Raw genomic sequence first — 27,993 nt, 5'->3', positions numbered from 1 at the left:
ACATTAAATAAGGAAAGGAACGTTATAGCCTGTGCCCTGTTAAAGGAATACTCGGAAACTATGAAGCCCTCAGGCATACCAGTTTATGTGTGGTTGCCGTCGACACTAGCGTTGGTAATGACTATCTACGTTTTTGGTTATTGTTTCTGCAAGAGAAGGATTCGAAAGGAGGAGGAACCGGTCAACAATGGTATGGTAATAGGTTATTGTAGTAGTCATTATTAAATAAACATTTTATACATCTTCTCATTACCTTTAAATTTATTCAATGTGTGGTTTAAAGTTTTTGTTGGAACTCGTGATCGTGATTTGCAGAAACGTATCACTAAAATAGATTTACTATTAGAATTCATTTATTTAATAAGCCATATTGACTGTGCAATAATTATTATTAATATAAAATTGTATATTGTGTGGTTTATGCATGTATTTTAAAAAATAATCCTACTGTAACTACATTTAAATTGGTACCGACGACACGTACGTCATTGAAGTACTATGGGAAATTACACGTGTTTTCAATAAAATAGACTAGATAACGCACGATATATTGTTCGACTTAGGAAATTAATGAAGCGTTGCCATAAAAGCAAATTATAGCATGTAGAGCTATTCCAGGAATGGTTAGCTGTCATATTTTAGCCAAATTAATCAGACTGTCTCTTTAGGTAAATAGATTAACAAATAATATAATTCGAATTGACTAACATAACGTTTAAGAATTATACTAATTATAATAATATTGAGTAAATTGTATGTATGTGTTTGTAGGAAAACTTTTATAAACACATTAACCCTCAAAGTAAATTGAATTAGAATGACATTGTCACCTACATCACTTCGTTGAGTATTTCATTTATCCTTGTTATGAAAATTTTCATATGGGAACGGTTAGAACTATGCATGATTGCATGAATATGTAACACCTACTCATAATTTTATTATCCACACAATAACACTTTGATTTGTTGACAGTGTAATAGTTTAAATGTCTTTGTGAAAATGTGATTGTCCACTTGCCATTAGGTGGTCCATTTGCTTATAAAACTCCCTACAATAAATTAAAAAAAAAATTATACATGTATGTACTTGACTACAAACGATGACCTAGAAAATACATTAGGGTTATACATCCTTATGTATATGTGTTGGATTGGGTAACAATATATACGTTTATTGTTTAAAAAGTTTAATTAAAATTTTGTAATCGTAGTTCTATTTTTAGCTTCTTGGATGTAACACGCTTTTACACGTCTATATTTAGTATTGTGATTTTTTTAATAATAAAATATTATCAAAGATTACAACTATTTGTTTCTATGTTTATTTAGCTATGACGATATTTTTTAATATTGAATTCTTATTTTGAAAAATAAGTGTATGATATACTTTTTTTTATGTATTTAGTGATGTGATAGTAACTTAAATTTTACTTTTTGGAGAAAAATAATAATACGCTGCGGCGATAAATGTTTTATCTTTAATTTGTTATTGTTGAAAAAAATAGAATTATCGATATTTCTCTTATGTAGATAAACGTTTTTTTTTTAATTATATCTTTGATCATGTCAGTTTAAAAAAAGCATGGTGTGATTGAACGATGTCAATCTCATTTGTATGGCATCTTAGTCTATCTATAACTCAAGTTAGAGCACAAAACAATAATGACGTATATTTTAATGTAAAAAGCAATTTGTTTGATGTGAATCAATCTATCTCTAACATTGTTACTCAATTACATAAGACGAGCAGGTCAATGATCTTAGCATGTTCCTAATTAAGTTGAAATCGAATAAAAATACTTTCTTCTAGTAATGACGTCTATTATTAAAAATGTATTTATATACGTATAGATTTATTATATGTATATTAAAGTATACGTTGTAATAGTATAAAGGTAGATATTTTGTACAAATGATTGCGCTTATATCAGGAACTATCCGATTTGAATAAAATATTTACATTTCTTTAGGTTGCCTATATTATCTAGGTATCTATATTATTCGTTTATTATGAAATTATTATAGTGATATTTTTATTTATTTTATAGAGTTTAGTTAAAGGACGAACTTTTTGACATTTCACTTCAAGGAAAAACCGTTTCTGTGTAGGTACGTTAAGGTACATTTTGAAGGTGATTTCATATTGTTACTTTGGATATCCCGTCAGGACATACTGTAACGTTGGTCTTTTATTTACAAAATAGAAGTCGTAAAACTAATTTCTATGTTTAACCTAACCACAGAATAACGAACATCCATACGAAGTTTTATACTCAATTTTACTTTTCTTTTTATTTGTTTTTTAATTTTTTTTTTCATCCTAAGTTACAACGAGTATGTTATTGATTTTTTTGGTGTGCGTTATATGTCATTCAGTCATTTTAAAGAAGAGATATCTTCTTGGAAGATAATTATATTTTTTATGAATATAGTATTGATTTAAAATTACAACAATATAACATGTAATAATAAATATTTAGCTTATAAAACAGGTTTTGATCATAACATTAAATCTGTAGGACCAATATCGCTTTTGACCAAATAACCTATCATTTAATTTGATTTAAATCAAAACAATTAATTTATTAATTTAAAACGGGGAGTAACAAACAAATCACTTACGTTTCATTGATTATTTCTACAAGATATTTTCTTTTTTATTTATTTGGGTGATTTATTCAACACGTAGTTCTATAAAATACAAACAAAACATAAATTGAAGTAATAGCGCATTCCGTTCCCGCAGTTTCCAAGATCAATTGCCGAACAGGTTATCCGACGAACCTTAAGATTGATGTTGGAACCTTGATCAAGCCTAAATACTGTAAACTATTTACGAATCAGAAATAGATCAGAATTGAGTTGTTCTGTCTTCAATTAAATAAATGTGATATGTTTACCGAGTATAATTTGTATTATAATTATTTTTTTAGTACCGCCGTGATAAGACTTAAAGAAGATTAACTGAGATAATTTAATTTAGTTAAGAGAAATAACAATTAACTCGTTAGTAATAATCGCAAAGGGTTTTTCGTTTGTTTTCATTACAGGTTAATACACTCAGTGGAAATTTGAGAGGAGGCAATAAGGGCAATAACATTAACTAAGTATCTACATTTGTTAATTGTTTCTAGATTTAAAAAAAGAACACAAATTGTTATTATTATAATTTATTACTATCCGTCTGATATTATGTTTTGAGAGCCGAGATGGTCCAGTGGTTCGAACGCGTGCTTCTTATCCGATGATTTCGGGCTCAAACTCAGGCACTAAATTTTCATGTGCTTAATTTGTGTTTATAATTCATCTTGTGTTCGGCGGAGAAGGAAAACATCGTGAGGAAACCTTCATGTATCTAATTTTAACAAAATTCATCCACATGTGTATTCCACCAACCCGCATTGGAGCAGCGTGGTCGAATACGCTCAAGGCCTTCTCTTAAAATGGAGAGGAGGTCTTAGCCCAGCAGTGGGAAATTTACAGGCTGTTAATGTATGTAATGTATGTATTCTGTATTGTTGTGTTTCGGTTTGATTCGTGAGTGATCCAGTGTAAATATAGTGCAAGGGTTCTTAGATCTGATATCTGGCAACGCATAACACTGGGGTGTGGAGTGGTTAATATTTCTTACTTTGCCAATGTCAATGACCTTTTAGTATTTGGTCGCCTTCACAGGTTTTAATTTATACTATAGCCCTTGAGCGTCCGCAATGCCTTAAATACCTAGTCTTCTTGTATTTTCCGCGAGGCATCGCTACAGCTATCACATATTCTACTATATTCTAATGAAATTTATGTATTTCTTTATTTATTTGGATCCCCAACAATCGTACATAATATTTGCCCAAAACTTACTTTACATTTTATTAAAACTAACTACACACTATTCTCACACAAAATTATAAGAGTAGTATACTTATATATTAAATATAATTAAAAAAAAAAGAAAACAAATATTAGAAAAGTTTGATCAAAATTATTTATTTTCAAAAATGCGGAAAGACAGTATTTTTTATCATTCACAAAACCTCGGAATTAAACTTTGTGTTTTTCTTTTCATCTAATATAAATTATTAAGTCGCCATATTTTATCTGTGGATTATGAGCAGATTTAATTTAAGATTTATAAAAGTAATTTATTAATAAAATACTTATTTCTCTTTTTGTCATCATTGATTCGTTATTCGAAAGAAAGCGACCCAGCATTGTTCAACCAATTACTCTAAACGACATTTATAATTAACGCCGTAAATGTTTAATTCTGCCTCAAGACGATAAAGAAAAAAAAAAATTGTTTTAAATTACGTATAGTGCCGTAGTGTCCTTCGTATTTCTTAATTAGCTTCGTCTCATTATCATAACTCTACGAGAAAACGAGGTGTCACTGTTACAAGGTTGAAAGACCCTGACATTAACTTTTATCTAGGATTTAATTAAGATATATTTATAAGTTTTAGTTATTAAGCACCATTTTTTAATTTCTATCACTGAAATTAAACTAATTGGAATAATATTACAAAGAAGTATGGACGTTTATGTCTTATTGAAGAATATTTTATGACCTAGTACCTACACGATATATATCTTTTTATAAAAATAAAAAAAAAAAACTATAATATTGTTAACTATAAAATAACAAGATTTCTAAATAGAACTGGTATAATAGTAACAAAAAGGTCCGCTTGTTGTACAAGCCGTAATTTCTATTTCTAACTAACTACGTTGTCGTTGTCGAATTATTATTTTTTATACTAAATGGTTGGAAGTATAATCTAACTGCGAAAATTAAATTGTAACTTTATCGATGTTGGCAGCAGAATTGACAATTCCAGTGGTTAGGCGCTTGTGCGATTTTATGCGATACATACATATTACTTATCAAGCCCTTCAAAAGAAATATAATACATTATTTTTTTCCGGTTTCGAGATTAAATCAGGCTGTGTACTTATAGCAGTTTACATTGTAAGAAATTAGTTAGTGACGTCACAATATCAATGTTAATGTATAAAGGTAAATAAAATATTCGTCTGTCTTCTAATTATTTAAATTACTGTCAAGTGTCAATAATTATGCCCCTCTGAACGATTTCGGCCATAGCAACGATTATCAAGGTTAGCGCAACCACATGTAATGCTTTCTCTATTCCTTCTCTGTCCCCTCACTTACAATAAAATTGGACAAGAAATCCGAAACGAACGGAGAGTGTACAGATACAGGACCACCAACTTTCTGCAAGGTACGGAATTGTAGATACTGTCAATTCTGGAATTTCACGAGGCAGTAAATTATTATAATAGAGACCAATAATTTGTTCTTTATGAATTATTTGTCCATTGCTATATCTACTGATGGTGGCCTAATACAAGAGCGCTAATAAGTGTTGCCTTCATATGAGAATCTCACTTCATTACGCAACTGACTGGGCACAAGTGGTAAATTACCGAGTGGGATTGTACGAAGCACGGTTATGTTGAACCAAGACTGACCATTAGCAATTCACAAAACAAATGAAACAATAATAGGATATTTGGCGCTTTCGCGCGCTATTTAAATATGGAAGCAAATATCGACTAGAATAATTCTAGTTAATTAATAAAAAAAAAAACAACTTTTACTAGGTTCCTTAACCTCTACTAAGCAATATAAAATGTATTTTAAAAACCAGTCAAATAGCCTATTCAATACTTGATAAACATACTTCAATATGATGTAATTTTTATTTTGTAATTTTGAGATTGAATTAAAAATATCTTTATACCATTGAAAGTCGAAATACCTTAAACAATATTACAGATACTCTTAACTCAAGGACAATGACAGACAATTTCATAACAACATTTATTAATTGATATAATCTTAACCGAATAGTATTGCAATAAATTGCTAAAATATGTAACACTCTGTATTATTTTCCTCCTGTAAGGGAACTAGATTCGCCCAGGGAATCAAAATTGCGATTAGAATTCACGCTACGCATCATTACACGCGGTCATAACTCTACACAACAATTATTAGATACAATAATAATAATATAAATACTTACATTTAATTCAGTCTTATTTTTAGTTCTACTTTGATATTGTATACATAATTAGGTACGTATTTATTTTCTGATTATTTTATGAATATTATCAATGAAATTGTAAATGAATTTCTGTCATTTCTTTTTATTTAAGCTGTGGATATACGTCGTTGATGTTGCTCGATTGTACATTACATAAAGATGCCTCGCGCAGATCTAAACCCCATGTGCCTTGTGTTTGCGGGGAAAAGAGTCACAGGTCACGTTTTGTCATTATTTTCTTGAAAAAACGTTCAAAATATTATGAAAATGAATATATATTATAACAACAAGGGTTACCTCGTTGCATTATTCAATATGTAGGCAGTAAAGAAAATCTTAAGAAAATAAGCTAATACTTAGGTAAACCGTAAAAAAATGTAAAGATTTTTTTTTCTATTACATATACATAGTTGTTAATAAAAAAAATTGAAGCGAAGCTGATACGTTATCAATTATTTAAATTAACACATATTTATTATTTATGTCATTTATAATAAATATGTGTTAATATGTGTTAACGATTACCAAGAAAAACTATTTAAAACAAAATTAATAATACCATTTACATCTATTCACGTCTTTATGAGATAACGAAAACTTAAATGTAAGTTAATGTTACGAAACAATTTTAATCAAATTGTATGTTATAGAGTAAACGACACTCTCGTGAACTATTTCAGTTCTTTATGAACAGCTTCCTCGTGTCCTCTCATGTAGTTACTAACATATATACGAGAATGTAACGTATTGAAGATTGAACTGGCACAATGCGAAGAAAATACTGGGATGAAATATTATTATTGTGTCATAGTCCAGCAATAAAAATAAAGATCAGTGTAGTAGTGTTAAATGTCAGATTATTTTCTTATTAAAGGAAGCTAATTTATCTTTATAAGACTATTCTGTCAGCTTAAACAATAGATAAAAATTAATTACTTCATTTGTTTTGCTCGTTTGATGACCAGTATTGTCAGCGTCCTTATGATCAATTTTTTCTTTCTTTTGCGCTTCTATATTCGTTTTAGTTCACAGAATCAAGATAGTTTGCATACCGTTGTAAATATATATTAATGGAGACTGTGTACTTTACTTATTTGCACTTTAAGAAATATATGTTTAGTATTGTAGAGACGTATAAAGGTACCACGGGCTTGCAGTCAAACTTGAAAACCCTGTTTCTTGCAAAAAATCACTAATTGTTTTTTTTTTTGAAGTAATGCCAATGAATAAGGAATAACTAAAATATTGTGTATATCGATATACAGTACAAGTCTTTTAGTTTTTCATTAATTATAATTAAACAGTAAGAACGTATTGAGTAAGAACTCAGCGTTGTTTAAATATTTAATATTTAATTAAATAAATACTTATTATGAGAGTGACTTCTTGTATTCACGATTAAAGATAAAGTTATAAATAACAACTATTTTTATATAAATATATTATTCTTAAAATAATAGATCCCTGATCGTGGATACAGTTTACGTTGGAAGTACGAGTACGAACATAATTAACAGAAACTTCTTGGCAATGCGCCAAAACGTTATAAATCTTAGTTGTGAAAAAGTTTCTGTTAATTGAATTATTATTTTCGTAAGTAAATATTTACGTGCACTTTGTGTATTAAGTAATTACGTAATTATGAAATGTTTCGTAAGAAATTATTAAAATTAATTTCAATCTTACAAATAATAATAAAGTATATATATATTAATAGAGTACAAATTAATTAGAATTGATAAAATAGATAGTAGGTATTAAGTTAGACGGAGTATTCCAAATTGATGATTGACCAAGATTGCTAAATACTTCGTAAACCAAACGATGCCATTATGTGTTTAGTTTCGGGGTCAGAGGTACAACCACAACTACTTTTGGTGATAATGTGAAAGCCCTAGATTTAGTTAATAATCATAAAAAATGTGTACTTTGTTTTCATTTTTTTTATAAATGCGAAAGTAACCCCAGCATGCTCAGGCCGCTGAACCGATTTAGATGAATTTTGCTATGGAGACAGTTTGAGTCCCAAGAAAGGGCATAGGCTATTTTTTAATTCGACCCTCAAAAAGGTAAAATAGGGTTTGGTAGTTTGTGTGCCATAGGTAATGTTTTATAAATTATGCGCGGGTACAACAAATCCGTAATATCTGAAAATCTGTTAAAGTCTAGAATAACCCACTGAATTGAGCTTTATAAATAAAAGTTTCTCTCGACGGAAAGACAGCTACGGCCGCTTATTATGTTTGAACATTTTAATCGCGATGGTGGTTTCGGACATATTTTATTGGACATTTGAATGTCAACATTACTTAAAATTAAATTGCTTACACATTTCCGCGGCTAGTGACGGTGGTATTCACAGCGTAATAGTAAAAATGGAGACAACATGTGTAATGGAGGTAGACGAAGAAAACACGTGCAGTCGACGTCGGAGAGCTCCTCAGCTTAGCTCGTAAATACGACAGGTGCAAGTGACTGAAATGTCGAGAGAAATAATAAAAACACCCAGCCAAGTACGTTTCGAAGTGTACCATACCTTTAAGGATCCACTTAAATATTTATTTTAGTCTGTTTTTTATATTTGTTGTTATATAATTGTGTATAGCGGCTACAGAAATACATCATCTGTAAAAGTTTCAAGTGTCTAACTATCACGGTTCATGAGATACAGCTTGATGACAGACGAACTGACGGACGGAGTGCCTTAGTAATAGGGTGCCGTTTTACTCTTTGGGTACGAAACTCTAAAAAGGTACACGTTAATACGCAACTAAATTTATTGTATATCAATCAATGGGTTAAATGTTAATTTCCGAAATGAGTCAGTCTTATGAGTATGTACTACATATGAACATAATGGGATAGTAAAACGTGCTGTATTTTTAGCCTAGTGGTGCATATTTTTGGTGATAGAGCATTATATCCCTGTACACCTCGCGTTAGAAGTGTGCAATAACCGTTATAGTTATAAATTAAGTTGATAAACCGATAACGATTATAATTAATTTCTGATCGATTGCTATATTATGGTAATCTTGTGCATCTATGATATTATAACTTGTCTACACCGCAATAATAAAAAAACTACAGCGAAGTACGATTTTTTTTTATGAAAATAATACATTAAATATATTTTTTTAGCAGTGGCCTTTTCGGTATAAAACTCCATGAAAAGATAACGTTTGTCTAGAGATTAACTATATGAGAAAAATTAAATATGTTTATCAGAGAGTGACAGAGAGAGAGAGAGAGAGTGCATAATATTTTGATAAAATATATTTCTATAGATTTTCAGCTTACTCGTGAAGGATAAACTAAAGTTATAATTATTCGTTAATAATTTTTCGTTAATCTCCAAAATAAGGAAACTTATATGTCTGACAATCCTTGAAGATGTGCGTTAGGAACTTATACATTCAATCCGCGGTTGGCCAACGACCAACGTGGAGTACCTACTAAAAAAGAGATGAATGAAATCGGTAACGTCGTTCTAAAGTTATGGCGTGAGTAAGGAAAATAAAAACCGGTCAAGTGCGAGTCGGACTGGGCGAAGGGTCCCGTACCATTATTTATTTATAGATTTATTTAATTCTGTTTTTAGTATTTGTTGTTATATCGTCAATAGAAACACAACATCTTTTTTTTTTTGTTGACGCAGGGAAAATCTTCATAGATACCCGACTCCTGGGGGGGATGTCGGGTTATGTGAGATTTGTACTCACTAAAAACACCTGCGATGGCCGCCATCAGCACGGAAACGGAGAGGCTGCGGGATCGCTTTCGCAGCACGCCCGCTGCCCCTCCCGTGCGTTGCTCCGCTCGTGGCTGGCGGAGCACGATTCAGGAGGGCGAACAATGGTCTCGCCCTCCCCGCACGCCTAGCTGGTGCGTACACCGGCAGTCCGGGGCCATAACCGGACTGCCGTCCTCCTCTCGGCCGTATGAAACGGATGCATGAGACCTCCATCTCACGCACCCATGGCCGGAGAGAATGCCCTATTTATTCTGCCCCGGGCAATGGGGCTTGAAGGCCGGGAGGTCGACCCGCGGGTCGTCTCCGCCGGGCGGGATCAGCGCTCTCCCGAGCCCGCTCCGCAATCTCCTTCTGGACCATGACGGTCTCACAGAAGGAGACTACGGCCTCCCACGCCGATTCCCTGCGTAGCATCGCCGACAAGACTGCCCGCAGGGAGAGATTTCGCCCGATTTCCTGGATCAAGACCTACCTCTCCACGGTCCACGACGCCTCCAGTGTATGCTGGGCAGTGTCTTGGTCCGCCCTGCAGAAACACATAATCTGTAAAAATTTCAACTGTCAAACTATCATGATTCATGAGATACAGCCTGGTGACAGACGGGCCGACGGACGGACGGACGAACAGCGGAGTTTTAGTAATAGGTCCGTTTTACCATTTGGGTACGGATCCCTAAAAAAGGATTCAAGATTCAAGAACGATATATGTATATATAATCGATCCAAACAAAAAAAGTACGTCGGATGAAATTAAAATAATATAATTTAGAAGTATCTAATTCGTTGAACTGGCCAGTTTTCGTATCATTAATTTCGTATCAGTTAATTTTATTCACAAATATGATCATGAAAATCTAACACATTCGGCGCCAGTCAGCGCTATAAATTTTATAGTCGATTCGCTTCTATTATAGTCTCCGATATGATCACTCATTACCTCCCACGACTCACATTCATTGTAATCACTTATATCCAGTACATTAAATTTATAACTATTCCAATTCCAAGTCTGTTTCTTGTTGTAATGCAGAACACACTAAGATCAATGTGTAGTAAAAATCCAAGAAAGTACATTGTTTTAGGAAATATTATTTTCCACTGTCCAACCCCCGCTTGCCCGTGGAAACATGTACTTATACTACGGGCTAAAATAAAATCGATTATTAGGTTTATTTTTGTTTAGTTCAATTTTGGTTTTGTTTAACTAAAATTCTTTCACTCTTATACAACTGGTATATTGCGCTACTACGAATATGTTTCTCATTTTACCCTTTTTTTCTTTACTTCACGATAGCTCTCACCGGAACCGAACAAGAGTTAATTTAAGAAAAAAATGATTTGGCTAGATTTGACCTCGAAAATTTCTATTACGATTCAAATGACTCATGTTCTGAATAATCTGGTGTAGCAATGAACGTGAGGATGTACACTGGACAGGCTTATGTTCTTAGTTAAGAATTATTTTTAAACGTACTAGAGATAACGCACATTTATTTTGCTTAAAAAATACTAAGGGTCTATTTTTTAATTCTCATATAAACAGTTAGAAAATACTTATTCGACGTATAACAAAACATTGCATTTTTCAATCATCAGATAGTCTGTATTTGAACAATCAATACCTCTACCTGAAGAATATATCTATATTCCTCTTTGACAGCCAGATAAACGTCTATTCAATAGATATAACTAGATTATTAGCTGTATTAGTTTGAGGTTATTTATTATTTTTCCAAAGTATTTAAAATACAGTACATTAAAATTATAGCCATTTTTGATACTATTGATGACCAGCCCGTAAATCTCTGCCGTTGCACAGAGGACTTATTTTTGGTACATTTTTAAATATATTCATTTATTAACTTTTTGTCTTCTATGTGCGTCTACTATTTTATAATGGACACGATTTAAAATAACTATGTTTTTTTTAATAAGGAAAAAAATAAGAAAAAAGTAAATTTATTTTATTAATTTGTAGTACTTTTTTATTAGCTATTGCGTTACTACATTGATATACTAATAAGAGTGAGTTTGTCTGTTTGAAAGAGCCGAACACAAGAACTTGAATCACTTCCAGTTTGATTCGAATATGTTATTTCTATGTTCTGCAACTTCTATATTGCAGAACATAGAAATAATTTTCGTGACCTAACATAATCTTCTCTTGCAATGAACCTTAGCCCAGAAGTGGATCATTTATAAACTTTCCTGCTGATGAACAAAGGCCTTACTTTTGAGCAAAAGGTTTGAAGTTCACCACGCTGCACCAATGCGGGTTGGAATTAAGATTCTCATCGGCCACGTTCCACGTACAACGTGCAGATTTCCTCCGATAGTTTCCTTGAGATGAATCATAAACGAAAATTAAGGGTACTCATTCAGTGGAAGTAGCCCCGGGTTTTAACTCAAAATTATGTGTTAAGTTTCGCATCTTGTAACCACTGGGCTATCACAGCACAGCAAAGAATTTTTGATCATCCCAAAATTGACAAGGAGTCCGGAAGTTCTGTATCTTCTAACGTGTGCGAAAGTTTTTATTACTTCTGTTGTTTTACTTGTCTCTGGATATTGCCATTGCCATTTGATATTGACCACGTTTTATTGATATTTCGTTCGTGATGTAATTTCGGGTTCCGTTTTCCTGATCTTTTCTGGATTAATTTTATTAAATATTCAAAGTATTCTGTTATAGGTAAGGAAATAACTCTCTTTTACTTTGTCCTAGACTTCAATCTACCTAGTTTACCTACGTTTTGTTGTGTATTCAACCGTCGAGCAATAATCGTTTCCTCCAATCGGTGCGGAGTGCGAGTGCCAAAATACCTACATTTTATATTTTATTAAGAAATAGTTGTAATCCGTTCGCTTTCCTGGTCGTAAATAAGTTTTATTATACGAATAAAAAAGTATTATAGAACAAGACGTCATATATATTTTTGTTTTATTTAACTAAAAATATATATATGTTAAAAATATGATACTTATAAACACGTACAGCGTCATGTACGATATTTAATTTTAACCTATCTCCGGTTCATAATTTAAGTATTATTAATTAACACGAGCCTTTTTTATTTATTAGTTATGCAACCGTATTTGCATAGTTTAACTAAAATTTTCCGTAAATTTTGATTAAATTATTTCTTTACTTTGTTATAAAACACAAAAAGCAACAACTTTATAATTTAACAAAAATAGCAATTGCCCGTTCATTGTGACCGACACGTGACCAAAACAAGCGCCTTTTAGCAATTCGACCGGAAGCCCTGAAAGTTGTGCTCTCAATATTAATGACATACTTCGTCAATGGTTTGAAGTTATTAAACAATACAATAAAGAAATAATAAACGTAAAATAATTCCTTTTAACTTACTTTTAGTTAAACAATAGAATTTACTTTTAATTAATTTGTAGGAAAATAGTGTAAGTTTTTGATTAATTCTAATTAATTAATTATTTTTAACGTTTCTCAGTATCCATTTGGTAAATCTACAAAGTGGTAGGCCTTTGTACAAGCGCGTCTGAGTAGGTAACACTGGATCAGATATTCTACCACCAAACAGCTCTTCTTAGTATTGTTGTGTTCCGGTTTGAAGGGTGAGTGTGCCAGTATAACTATATGCACAAGGGACGTAACATCTTAGCTCTCAAGTTTAGTGGCGGTGATGGTGGTAGATGTAAGGAATGGTTATTATTTCTTACATCGTCAATGTCTATGGGCGGTGGTAGACATAAGGCGCATTTGCCCACTTAAATATTTCATTAAAAAAAAACATGATAAAAAGTGTATTTTTTAGGATTAATTTAAATTTTACTCTAAAACGTGAGCGAGAGAGTAGATAATGCGAGATAAAAAATCCCTTTTACTTTAAATACATCTTACGGCACATTGATTTTCATGTGCTTTTTTATTATTTTACATAACCAATAATTTGGATATTTGTATGAGCTAGAATGTTCTAGAAACTTCATATCAGAGAACCAAGTCAGCTCCTGACCGTATTCGGTGCAAATACCTGTGACGTCATGATATTTCTAATGCATTCTAAAATCGTATAGTATAATATCTGAAAATAATGGTACAATTGACATAGAGATTGTTTATTACATTTTTATATAGAGAGTACTTCACATAAAGTAACTACATTAATAGTATTAATGTTTGATTGGTACATAAGACGGTTTAAATAGCAAACATTATTAAGAAACACGAAAATGCTCTTTGTTTTATTTTCGGTTATATGACTTTCTTGCTATACATATCATTAAGCTTATATAAATGTGTATTTTAAGAGTTATGTATTATTAGGGTTGCTAGATTCTTGAGATAAGAATTAACTTTAAAAAAATTGACTCGTTTATTTTATTTTGATGAGAAACAAATAAAGTACGCGGTTTTTAGAATGCTTTAATCATTTATATGTCGTATAAGTGAATAATAATGAATGCATGTGAATTTATTTTAGTATGTTTTCTTTAATTCAGGTCAATAACAAATTATACTATAGATCGATTCACGAGCAAAAAACGACACATACCACTCATATCAATAAAAAATATAAATAAAATCAAAATATACTTTATTGAAGTAAGCTTTTACAAGCACTTTTGAATCATCATATATTAAGTAAAGCTACCACCGGTTCGGAATGTAGATTCTACCGAGAAGAACCGGCAAGAAACTCAATAGTTACTCTTTTTCAACATCTAAAACTATAGTCATATTAGTTGAATACAATTATATATGTATGTTATATATCCTGCCTGGAAGTCAACAAGCATTAACTCCACGCTTTTTTATTATCTAAATAATCTTGTATCGAAATAAATTAAGAATTTAGATGGAATCGATAAATATTAACCGCCATTAATGTAGGTTCTTATAAGTTTTTAAAACGTCATTTTGCAGGTAAACTTAACATTTACAGCTACCATATAATGAGTTAATCTCCAATCTCATCCACAGCCCTATAATTTATAACAAATTAATATATATTAAAATGTAACTACAATTTCAGTGTAAATTTCCTGTTAGTGTAAGCAGCTGTTTTTAAAGTACATAATTGAAATTCAGCCAATTAACTAGAAGTCCGTTGTGATTTTCCTGAGTGAAATTTCAAAATCAGCTCTATCTTACAGTTTTCGGAAATTTGTTCTGCCGTGTCTATTTTCAATAAAGGGCTGTTAAATGACTTTTATTACCACAAATGTACATCAAAAAATGGCCATTTGAAAGAATATAAAATGGCTTGAAGATGTTCTATCATCATAGATATTTACTGTTTTACACATAGAAACTATGAGTGTTTTTTTTTGTGATATCGGTAGGTGCATCGTAGGTGATCGAGCAAATGAGCCACCTGATGGTAGGTGGTCACCACCGCCCATAGACAATGGCGCTGTAAAAAATATTCCTTACATGACCAACGCGCTACCAATCTCGGACACTAAGATGTTATATCCCTTGTGCCTGTAGTTACACTGGCTCACTCAACCTTTAAACCGGAACACAACAATACCGAGTAATGGTGTAAGGCGGTAAAATATCTGATGAGTGGGTGATACGTATTCAGATGGAGTGTTATTTGTTTTTTCAATATTGCACTATTCTACACTTCTAATGTGTTCGTTTATTTGTGAGTAACACAAACATTCTATATTTCGTATTTTTAGAACATGTTTGAAATTACCCAAAGATTCTTGAAATTTCAACGACAAAGCCGATTTTTTTTTAAATACTTACCTTACATACATACTACTAAGTTTCATAACATGACAAATATTTGGAGAATACTCGTTAGAAAAAATTATCAAATTGTTTAACTTGTTCCTACTTTTTAAATTCAATAATGGAAACTGGTACATCGAGTAGATTCACGAATAGTAGACTATATCCCAAATAACATAATAGTAAACAGTAAAATAATCGTTAAATGTCCCACTGCTAGAATAAAAATTTCTCTTCTGTTAAGTATATTTGGAGCTTATTATACCGTATAACATGTTAATATACTTTTTATTATCTTGGACCTATAGCCATCATAACATCACATAAAAGGCAATATTATTCAGGATTCGTATGTCATAAAAACAAACATTTCTCTTTTGATATTGTTCTGATTAGGTTCAACGCATGAAGTTTAGTCGCAAAAAATCTTTATTGCAACAAAATCTAGCAAGTTTCGCCGCCGCGCCGCGTGTTCCTTTATTGGTTTTCCAAAGGGCAGTTTGAGCTTGACTTGTGTTATGAAATCGCACTCGTTATTGATGTACGAACACTGACCTAGAACTAAGGCATTTCCTGTTGGAAAATTTTGTGTAATGGATTGAAATAAATTCACACGTTTAAAAAAATATTAACAGGAACGTAGATCACAACATAGAATTGGTATAGAGAAGTGATAAATTTATGATCAAGGCCACAATATTAAGAAGTGAAGGTAATTGCTTAGGTTTAGAGACCCTACCCAATTCCCTAGCACGAGGGGCAAGTATGGGAGAATCGGTTTGTAAATTTATAGTTAATAAAATTGTTGAAGTCAAATATTTCAACTATTTGAATTATAAATAAAATTCCGTTTTGATACAACGAGACGTGCATTTCCTATTGATGGGTATTCAATGTATTCTTTAATAATTTATAAAAGCACTTTTGAATTGTTGTGTTACAGTGTTGAACTAAATTTAAGCTACCACCGGTTCGGGAAGTAGATTCTACCGAGAAGAACCGGCAAGAAACTCAGGTCTTGGTTATAATTAATTAGAATAACGCTCTCGTCAGATGACAAACACCGTGTTAATAAAGGTGGCATTATCCGTCGACATACATTATATTATATATTATAGTAGGAACTGAAGTTATTATTCTTCTTATATATACATAATTTTATAGACTAAATTGAGATTTATTATACGTAAAGATACTCTATATTTACATTAAATGAGTTATATTTTGGTCGAAGGTTTGCTTTTCGTAGGAAGATATACACATTATCTATAAATTAGTCTAATTTATTTAGGTATTGTCACCTGTCTACTTATTCTAACAACGTTATGCAAAATTTTATATATCGTTATCGACAACCATTGATAAAATCAGGGCAAATATTTTGAAATCGATTTAATTCCTATATTTGAGGATTCGATTATCATACGACTAACGTAACTGCCAAAGCTGAGAACTCGACGAAAAAAACGGTGTGCACACATTGATATATAAAAAAACATTTTTTTTTTATAAATCAATGTGAGCACACTAGTAAAGTAGTATGACGTTTGGCGAGTGTCAAACGTAGCTGTCATGTTCACCACGATAATAAGTTGTGTTGTTTGTTTTTTTTTTTTCTACAAATCAAATGGCATGATATATAATTATGACTCTATCAATCTTAAACCTCAAATACATTAACCATATATTCTTACTACAAAAAATATTTCATATTTGTTATTGGATAGTTTAATTAAAATATATTTCACTCACTTACTAATCAAATATTTTACCTCCAAACATCATTTAGCATTGTTGTAGACGTGGTAATTTCAGGCACAGACGTAACATTTTAGTTCCAAGGTTGGTGGCGCATTGGCGATGTAAGTAATATTTAATATTTTTTAAAGCGTCAATATATGTGAACTTGCTATAAAGTGGTCCGACTGCTCGACCGCCTACATATAACAAAAAATAAAAAAATAATTTTTAGAACTAGCATATGTATGAATGAATGAAAAAAATGTATGCGTATACTGACCTAAATTCTAAAAGGCGTAGCGGATGTGATGTTTAGTTTTATTTTATCTGTGACATTGATTGGGTTGAAAGTAAATAAATGATAACATATTTATAACATGTACATATGGTTCGCAGATTATGAAAAGTTTACAATATACCAATAATTTTCACAATAAAAAATATTAACTCTTGATTAAAAAAATGTTGATTAACATGACAGATTATTTGTAAAATACCGTATAGATGATAAATTATTTAAAACTAAATGTAACATGTATATTCCAGATAAAAACTGTAACTAGGTAACTAGGTGCTGAGTTTTTTGGCGGTTCAACTCAGAAGAATCTACAACGAAAATACTCTGTTTTTTTTTTTTTTTTTATTATTAGCATTAGCAGCCTGTAAATTTCCCACAACTGGGCTAAAGGCCTCCTCTCCCTTGAGGAGAAGGTTTGGAGCATATTCCACCACGCTGCTCCAATGCGGGTTGGTGGAATACACATGTGGCAGAATTTCGTTGAAATTAGACACATGGAGGTTTCCTCACGATGTTTTCCTTCACCGCTGAGCACGAGATAAATTATAAACACAAATTAAGCACATAAAAATTCAGTGGTGCCTGCCTGGGTTTGAACCCGAAATCATCGGTTAAGATGAACGCGTTCTAACCACTGGGCCATCTCGGCTCAATGGGCCAGTCTGTGGCAGACTTAAATTAAATTTATATCGTTAGATGTCTAATTAAATGTGTCAGTAAGTGCCGTTTTGAATTAAGTATTATTTTATTTTTATTAAACAAAAAAAAACCATTTGTTATCGTTTCTGCTTAAATCAAAGTACGTACATTGAAATTTTACGTAACTAATGTTAACTAATTATTATTTTTTTTGTAAAAGAATAATTTGATCTATACTATGTTTATGTAATACACAGAAAGTTTTAAATGGAACTACCTATTGTATTGATTTTACAGTAATCTTAACTTTTATTATTTTTTTAAACTAATGTTCCATCAATTTTTGAATACAATAAAGTCGTTTCATTTGAACAGAAAAAATAATATTAACACATTATCTTCAGCCCTAATCATGTTTTGATGTTATGAGAAATATGAATATAAAAAAAATGTGTCATCGCACTAACACGTAGGAAGTGTAAATTAATTGATGACATGTTTCTCGAAATAACATTTTTTTTTTTTTCAAATATATTACGATACAATATAACCAGTCAAATGTCGTCCGAGATCAAACATTGTTGACGTGTTTACAATGTATACGAGAACATCTGTCTTCCAAATTCCAAACATCGTTTAAATTTGTTTCGTTACATATTAACCCAGCTTTTGTTCTAGTGATACGAAAATTTATTTATAAATACATGTCGACAGTCAGTGGTATGTCTACCTTAGGCAAACATTGCAGATTAAAGAAACAACTTCGAGGTGGAGGGATGTAGAAGAAGATACAGCTGGTCTTGACACTAATTTAAAAACCAAAATCATTTATTTTTTAATATATATTATTTATATGATAGTGACGGATATCATAACAATTTAAACAACCTACTATAAATAATATAATTTATCTTCAACATAATATGCGTACCATTTCCACTATTTAGAATATATCTGTATCTCGAGTAAGCGTTAGCTATTAGGAGTTATTTGGGATAATAATAATGACTGATAAGCTCAGGATATTGTATTAAACACATTGGTTATTCATATCATAATCGTATATTATCTTGGGAACTAACGGAAGAATATTTGCCTTTAGTTATACTGACTCATTCACCCTTCAAATCGGGACACAACTATACTGAGTATTAGCTTTTTTTTTAAATATTTTGTAATATTTTTTTAATTTACTCGGGCCCCTGGGGAGGGGTTTATGTGAGATTCTTATTCACTCACTAATACCACTGCGATGATTGTGTGCACGAATCGGAGAGGCTGCGGGATCGTATTGATATAACGTATCCACGGCCCTCTTGCTGTGCTCTGCTCGTGGCGGAAATCAATTTGTTTTGAGAAATAGAACTAATAACGATACGATAAAAAATCGTAAAACATTGATTGATAACAAAGTTGACTGCTTCGTTGGTCTGGTGACTTCTAAGGTTGTATGTTCTTGTCAAACTTTAAACTTTAAAATAGTAGAGTAGAGAGTTTTCCTGTAGAAATTCTCAATAACAATCCGGAGTCTCGGATATGGACCCCTGTGCCTCAGGAAAAGACGTTGCGCTTTCATTGCCGTGTCAACGGACTTTCATAAGCGGAAAAATAGGGACAAGTGTATTTGAGACACGATACATTAAAAAAAATAATATACACATCTGAAAAAATATATATTAATTAATATAAACAAAAGAAAAAACGAAACAATTACTGCAATCGTGCCCCAAAGAGGTGTATCATTCAGCTTCCAAGTTGGGTACCTACACTCAACGCTGATTTTCAACGGTACCCTTTATTAGTTTTGACAATTTGAATAATATACATACAAATATAATGGTGAAAAATATTCTGCGAAATTTGCTAGTTGTCTTTAGAAATGGCTGTTATAGTCGAAATAGATTTTGGGGCACATTATCATCAATCGTAAAAGTATATAAGTCACGACATTCTTGTCAAAACAACAATATATCTACACGACATAGTATGATTCAAGAGTTAAAGAATGTTTAGCCTCGCTTCTATACCGAGGGTAGAATTTAAATTAAAATTTCTTCACCAAACAAAATTTTTCCAACGCCATTAATTAAGAATATGTTATTACCGTGGAATTTAGGGACTTTTAATTTAAATATTCTTCAGATTTAAGTTTTTAAGTTTAAAGTTGTTATGTTTTTTTTTATTGCACTCCATAATTCAATTAGTATGTACATACAATATTTAAAGTACATAAGATAATATATAATTCGCATGCAATAGGTTGGTATAGTATATTGTGTCATGTAAATAATATTGGGGTCTAAATGTTTTAGCGTAAATGAGACTTTAGATTCCGAGCTACGACCTTGAATCTTGCCACGGTCACATTCCTATGTTGAACCTGATCTCTGTAATGTTCCATAAATTATATTCCGAAGAGAATAACACTCTCTTAAATAACAACAAATATCTTAAGGGATTTTTATGTTTTAATTAAAGTTTTTCGCGCTTTTTTGAAATACAAGAAATTTCGAGAATGTAAAAAAGTGTACAGGTGTATTTATTAATTGAGTGTGGATGACCAGATCCGATTCTACGAGGTACCATGGGCTACCTACCTACTCATCAGATATTCCGCCGCCAAGCAGCAATACAAATACCAAGTACTGTTGTGTTGCGGTTTGAAGGCTGAGTGAGCCAGTGTAACTACAGGCACAAGGGACATAACATCTTAGTTCCCATAGTTGGTGGCGCATTGGCGAAGTAATGGTTGGTTAATATTTCTTATATAATAACAACGCCAATGTCTATGGGCGCTGGTGACCACTTAACATCGGGTGGCCCATTTGCCGGTCCTCCAACCTATTGAAAAAAAAAACCAGCAAAAAATACTCGAAGGAATCTCGCAACATTTTATTTTTGAAAATTAATAATTTTACTCAATGCGCCGTTGATTAAAAAAAACACACATATCGACAATGTTAAATTCAAAATGCCAAATTTATGGAAAATATTGACTTCTATTGTAAAATACGGCTTTGATTCATACACATGTACGTTGTTCGAAATGATATTCAATTTTATTTTTTTCCAACATATTATGCTTTGCAATATTACACAACACGATGTTATAATTTCATATTTTTTATTATCTCTTCGCATAAAAAGCCACACTCTCCACATTGTATACATATTAGAACATAACTTCTCATTTTTGCTTTAAAACATTAATAAAAAAGAAATAAGTATACTCCGGCATACATCTATATATATTTGTATATACATACATATATAAAACCAGGTGAACCTGCTTACCCCCGTGAAATATTGTAAAACTTTATAGTACCCCATCCTTCGAAATTGCACAAGTTAAGTAAACGTAAAAAATTATAATAAGTTTTATATAAATGATTGATTCCCATAAAAACTAACATATGTTCTTCCCTGGGACTCTAACTATCTTTAACAAAATTTTATCAAAATCGGTTCAGCAATTTAAGGGTGTAGAGGTAACAGACAGATAGTTACATTCGCATTTATAATAATAGTCGAGATTTAGCACACCGCACATATTTATTGTTGTCTATGTTTTGATGTGAAACTGTCGATCGCCTTTCGACGCGCCTTTGGGTTAAGACTCGCGCCATGTCGTCATGCAATCTCTCCGCCTCCGCTTTCTACTCTCTTAAGTCATAAAGGTTCTTTGATTCTTCGGTTCTTGACACCCCACTAGGCCTGTAGGTCCGTACACCCGTATGGTATCATCCAGACTTTAACGCCAAATATCATTATTTTGTGTTCTTGACTCCAGTTCGAAGGCTGGGCCAGTCTTAGAGGCACAAGAGCTGCATCTTATATTCGATGGTATACAGCACATTGATGGTGAAGGTGTAGATTATACAAACTGCAGTGCCAATGTTTATGTCCGAATGTGACTTCAACATAGCATATGGTCGCAATATATTTAGATAAGTGAAAGGAATAGTTTCAGAATATTTTGTAATTTTCACACTTTGACTAGAGCTTCGATAAAACCACTAGATAACGTCTCTTGAACGAAAACAAAACTCAAATGTGGCCTCGACTAATTCGATCAACACTACCAATAAATCAATAATAATTTTATTATTGATTGAGGGAGTAGTATTTTATTTAAAATTTAACACGATGACGTTTATCATATTCAATATAATTTATTAGAATCATTAAAAACATGATTATATATGTATGTCGACGACCTCCGTGGTCAAGTAGTATGTACACCGGTTTTCATGGGTACGCTACTCTGAGGTCCCGGGTTCGATTCCCGGCCGAGTCGATGTAGAAAAATTTCATTAATTTTCTATGTTGTCTTGGGTCTGGGTATTTGTGGTACCGTCGTTACTTCTGATTTTCCATAACACAAGTGCTTTAGCTACTTACATTGGGATCAGAGTAATGTATGTGATGTTGTCCAATATTTATTTATTTATTATTTATTTATTCCATGACAAATTATTACAGTATTAAAAATACACATAAATTCCGATTACGAGCATATTTAAGTCTTATTATAATAAAATCAAGCTTAGTTAACTTAAAATAAAACTTCTTTCTTACGCATTAATTCTTTTTATTTTCCACACAATGCATGCAGTAATATTATAATAATTACCAGCAAGTACTAAAGTACTAACACGTTAATACACATGAGAGTAATGAAACATCAATGTATCAAAACGTCCTAGGGGTTTTATTTTTCCTATTCACCGTTGCGGACTTAATTACTTATGTTTTGACCTTGAACTTCTATCGCTTTCATTGAACAAGTCATTCCACAATATTCACTTTGCACTTTTATGTCTGTTACTAAATTCGTGACTATGTAATAACTTTTTATTATTAAAATAATAAGTCAATGACCTCTGCTGGAAGAAACACAGTCGTTACGCTTAACAAGGTTATTACTTATTATTCAATAAACAATATTGTTAACAAAATTACTGAAAAATAAATTTAAAACTCGTGTTAAATAAATATTAATAAATAATGCTTATTAAACTGTACAAGATTATTTGATAAAAGATCTTTGATTTTTGTAAGACATAAGAATACTGCATGTTTATATTATTGTTGATGAAGAAGACAAACTACTGATTATCTTGCTGTTTTTTTCGATATAATCAACATCCGGAATAGGTTGCTCTATAATAAATATATATAAATTAAATAAAGTTATATATAAAGTAAGAGTAAGTAATTTGTAAGAGCCTATATGAATTCAAACCGGAACGCAACAATATAAATTATTGCTGTTTGGCGATAGAATATATGATGAGTTTGTACCTACCGGGTACCAGTCTTGCACAGCGTAGTTTTAATCATGTCATTGTACGGCTAATATAATAATTTTGTGTTTTAATATTGATAGTAAATATGTTTACGGTTTATGTACGGGATTCAACAAACGGCATCATCCAGTACAGGAAACTCATTAAAACGTCTATGGAACTTCCCCATCGTCAAATCAAAATATATTAAGAAAACGTATGATATGTGTCGTTAATATCGTTTACCTTTATATGTGTAAATTTACAATTAGGTTTTCCAATTATGTATTAACTGTGATATAACCTTGATTTTTGAGGCTATTAATATTTATTTAAATTTGATATCAGTGGTAGTTATTTAAAGTAAAGTGTTAGCAATGTTAGTATTTTAAAATTTGATATATTTTGTTTTTACACTTATAATGTGCCGTTGATTCCAACATGTTAATTGCTTAACCTTTAACATTTAATTTGATAAGATACATTGGCATTTGTAGAACTGAGTAGGAAAGTGATTTATAATATTCCGAGAATACGTTGTTGACGTCATTATCATATAGAAATAATCATCTCTATAAAATTCAGATCAGTTTCGTTGCGGACGCGTATCAGCGCTAACGTTAAAATGGCCAACAGGTTACTGTTGTGTCTTGTGTTAGTATGTGTGTTGACGGACTATTCAATATGTGGAAGATTTTCATCTAGAGGTCGAAGCAGCGGAGGTTCCCGGTCGAAGTCAAGTTGGAGCTGGGGAGGAAAATCAAGTTCAGCAAGCAAACCATCAAGCTCTAGTTCGAAGCATTCTTATCCCACATCTGGCTCATCTAGTTTATCGGGTTCTGGATCCAATTCACATAAGTACCCATATTCATCTGGATCATCCAGTTTATCGGGATCTGGACTTGGTTCGCACAATTATCCCTTTTCTTTTTCTGGATTATCCGGATTATCGGGATCATCATCAGGAGGAAAACCAGCGTTTTCAGGCTCGGGATCAGCCAATAGATATCCCCCTTCACCGGGTTTATCAGGTATTGGATCAGGGAGTAGCAGATATCCACCTTCACCGGGTTTATCAGGCTCGGGATCAGCCAATAGATATCCCCCTTCACCGGGTTTATCAGGTATTGGATCAGGGAGTAGCAGATATCCACCTTCACCGGGTTTATCAGGCTCTGGAACAGGAAGTAACATATATCCACCTTCATCGGGCTTATCGGGTTCTGGATCAGGAAGTAACATATATCCTTCTTCACCGGGTTTATCAGGTTCTGGATCAGGACGTAATAATTATCCACCATCTCATGGACTTTCCGGTGTTAGAGTATCAGGAAGCCAAGCTAATCCAACAAATGTTGCTACGCATCATCGTCCGATATCATCGTCTTCCGACTATTCAGGATCGTTTATCCAAAAGTCGAAACACCGTTACCCAAGTGCAAATATGAATCCACCGCACAGTTCTGTTTATACAAACACGCATGGAGGAATTGGATCCGGGTATGGTTATAATTCGCATAATTACTATAATAGCTATGCTTCTTCACCCCAGCATATCTATATAACTGAGTATCGTAATTCTGGCAGTCGATATAGTGATATATTAACTGGATTGGCTTTGTATAATCTGGGCCGTTCTCACAATCAATTTAATCATCACTACTATAACGATGATTATTACACACGAAGGTATTATTCAACAGGAAGTTCCCATCCGTCAAATGAAAGAACAATAGACGAAGCATACTGTACATTAAGAATTAAAGAAAATAATAAACTCGAGGTGCTTAAAATACCTTGTGAGATTGTTTCTACATTTACGGAAGGAAGTAAAAAATTGTCACCTGGTACAGAAACTAAAACTGTGTGTGTATCTAATCATACCGTAATAAATAATACTCAATTACCTACTGTCACTACTACTTCAACCACAAAACCATTGAATTATGTATCGACTACGTTATTGCCAAATAATATAACCACCATACCAGCATTACCTGCAAATATATCAACACACGAAAAAGATTTGGGTATCATACCTCTAAATGCAACAAATGTGCCAGTCCAAGTTGAAATATCAAATCCGTCAACGATTGTCGCTCCCACACCAATAACAGAATCTACTCCGGCTTCTAATATATCTACTATTTCTACTAATTCAACAACAACTTTAACTATATTAAATGACACATTATCAACGACTTCGCCTTCTCCACCAACTAGCCAAAAAGATATAATGTCGTCCTCAACAGTTAAGCCTTTGAATGCGGTAAATAATACGACTTTGCCTAATCCTGTAACATCGAATATCACTATGATAAATTCGACCAAGTGTATCACAACAACAGATCCTTTGACTGTAAAAGGACCTCCTTTGAACCCAACAAATATGGAGTGTGAAGTAGAAATTGTTACTAAAACAAATCTTCTTAGAACGAAAGTAGATTGCAATATTTTAACACAATACTCGAAGATGCCGGAACCGCCTAAGAAGGAGAGCCCTATTTTGCCTTCGAGAAGTAAATTAAAGTCATGGCTTGCCAATCCTCCGTGGTGGATGTCAATATTCATAGCGTTATAAGTTTAAGATATACGTTCAATTTAAAGTTTCTCTTATTTATAATTTAGAAATTTACCTACTATTAATAATTTAAGACGTTAGAATTAGTGAGGTTTTTAGTATGTGTTTTAATAAATTACCAAAGTGTAGTGAAATGTATTTTGACATTTGCGTTTAAGATTATAATGTTGAAAATAGCAGAATAAGCTATCGATGTTATTGTATTTTCCTAGAAATATTAATATCTGGACACAGATAATAACTAAGTGTAATAAAGTTATGGGCTCTCCTGATTGTTTTGAGTATGCTCGATAGTTATAAATTTAGTTTAAAGTCTTCGCAATATCATGTATTTTAAATGGCAACATTTTTACGCTGCATTATTATTATATAGAATTTTGATAGTATCCACTATTTTTAATCAACTCAATTAAAATCACCATCAATTTGATTTATTTTTTTATTGATGGCAGCCCTGACAAATAGTAATTATAACTTATTTATACATTGTTACGTAATGTGTTTATGATAACGATAATGTTGTTCTGTTAAATAATAATTATATTTAATGCGTACCAATTAAAAGACATTTCATCTTATTTATGAGTATATAAGTACAATATCTTAGAAGCAATAAATTCTATATTATAAAAGTGTAGACTAAATGTATTGAAAGGTTAGTACTATATGTTGGTGAGATGTAAAAAAACTATGATAAACACAAAAATAGTATTACGATTGACACTCAAAACCATTCCTTGCCAATTGTAATAAAAGTTACAATAGGAACAGATACCGTAATTACTCATTTGTATCAATAAAATGATCCATCGTCCACCAGAAATTGTTATATTATTATTATTTAATGTTTTTGGGTTAAGAACAAAACCTATCGATCATTGTATGGAGCATGTTTGATAAAGTTTATTAAAAAACAAAGTAATTATTTCAATACAATTTATATCTTTACTTATTTCTGATCTTACATTTTAAAAAATTCAAAAAATATGAATTGAATTTGATCGTATGATGAATCGTAATAAATAGAATAATTTAAAGAATAAAAATATTACATTTTCCTTGTGTTGCATATTCTGTTACTTACGACGTATATTGCGTATTACACAATCGTAGAATATCTATAAATAAAGTACATCGTGAATACAGATAAACAATACGTAACTTCATACATGAACTTTAACCGTATTTATATACAGATTCATTCTATTAAGCTACTTAAATTGTATCTGTCACGTGACAGTGTTATATGCTTTTATCAGTAAAGCAATTACTTAATGAACCCTATCGTAAACAGATGTAGTGACACTTCAATGGAAAAACGTTTAATATCGTAGCATTGCCCTACATTATGCGACGATAATTAATTGACGTGCTGTTCAGCTGTATGTTTGGCTGATAATGCCGTTTTTCTAACGATTCCAATACACAACGTTTTGGTCTCTATTTATCTGAAAAGAACTTTTTTCATTTCGTAAATATGTATTCTCATCGAAAACTGGTTGATTTAAAGTTGTAAAGCATGAAAATTTTCTTTACTGTTTCCATGTTGACCGTTGTGTGATGTAACACTAAGGCACAAACATATACTAGCGTGTGTGTATGTTCTAACCTATCTAACAAAACAATATAGACGTATTAGATAATTTTATACTTTAATAATGTAGATATCATTTATGGCATAGGGAGTGAGATATTTACCTTTTTTAATGTTATATTTAGACGGACAATTTCATAAAGTAAAGTTTTTTTTCATAAAGTGATAACAGTTCTTTATATTATAATGTGATCTTAGTAACAATTCGCACGTTTTCAAACGGGCCTGTTAAAACAATTGCAGTGACTATAAACTATATATTGCTATAATTTCATAACAGGCGCAATAGTTGCATGAGTAAAAA

General features: G+C 31.9%; 2 protein-coding genes across 4 annotated transcripts in view; both read left to right on the top strand.

Annotated features, from left to right (window-relative positions):
- Positions 1 to 27,993, top strand: part of LOC125064896 (adenosine receptor A3) — a 76,616-nt gene that overhangs the window by 15,384 nt on the left and 33,239 nt on the right. The gene's annotated exons all lie outside the window — the stretch shown is intronic.
- LOC125064895 (mucin-19-like) lies at positions 24,109 to 27,035 on the top strand. 3 transcript variants are annotated; one of them, XM_047672202.1, is made up of 2 exons: positions 24,109 to 24,500; positions 24,594 to 27,035. In XM_047672202.1, the coding sequence occupies exons 1-2, from the start codon at positions 24,140 to 24,142 to the stop codon at positions 26,093 to 26,095; spliced, it is 1,863 nt and encodes a 620-aa protein (XP_047528158.1). In that variant the 5' UTR covers positions 24,109 to 24,139; the 3' UTR covers positions 26,096 to 27,035. The 3 variants fall into 3 exon arrangements, with proteins under 3 accessions (XP_047528158.1, XP_047528159.1, XP_047528157.1); XM_047672203.1 differs by having other exon boundaries at positions 24,109 to 24,593; positions 24,687 to 27,035; XM_047672201.1 differs by having other exon boundaries at positions 24,109 to 24,593; positions 24,639 to 27,035.

Source organism: Vanessa atalanta, chromosome 6, assembly GCF_905147765.1.
Source record: "Vanessa atalanta chromosome 6, ilVanAtal1.2, whole genome shotgun sequence".
NCBI classification, from domain to species: Eukaryota; Metazoa; Arthropoda; class Insecta; order Lepidoptera; family Nymphalidae; genus Vanessa; species Vanessa atalanta.
This window is presented reverse-complemented; position numbering and strand designations above follow the sequence as displayed.

Bases quoted from the DNA above. Each gene is read 5' to 3' on its own strand.
- LOC125064895 (XM_047672201.1), top strand. From the start codon at position 24,140: ATGGCCAACAGGTTACTGTTGTGTCTTGTGTTAGTATGTGTGTTGACG. The intron at 24,594-24,638 runs GCTCGGGATCAG...CGGGTTTATCAG, and splicing joins ACCTTCACCGGGTTTATCAG to GTATTGGATCAGGGAGTAGC.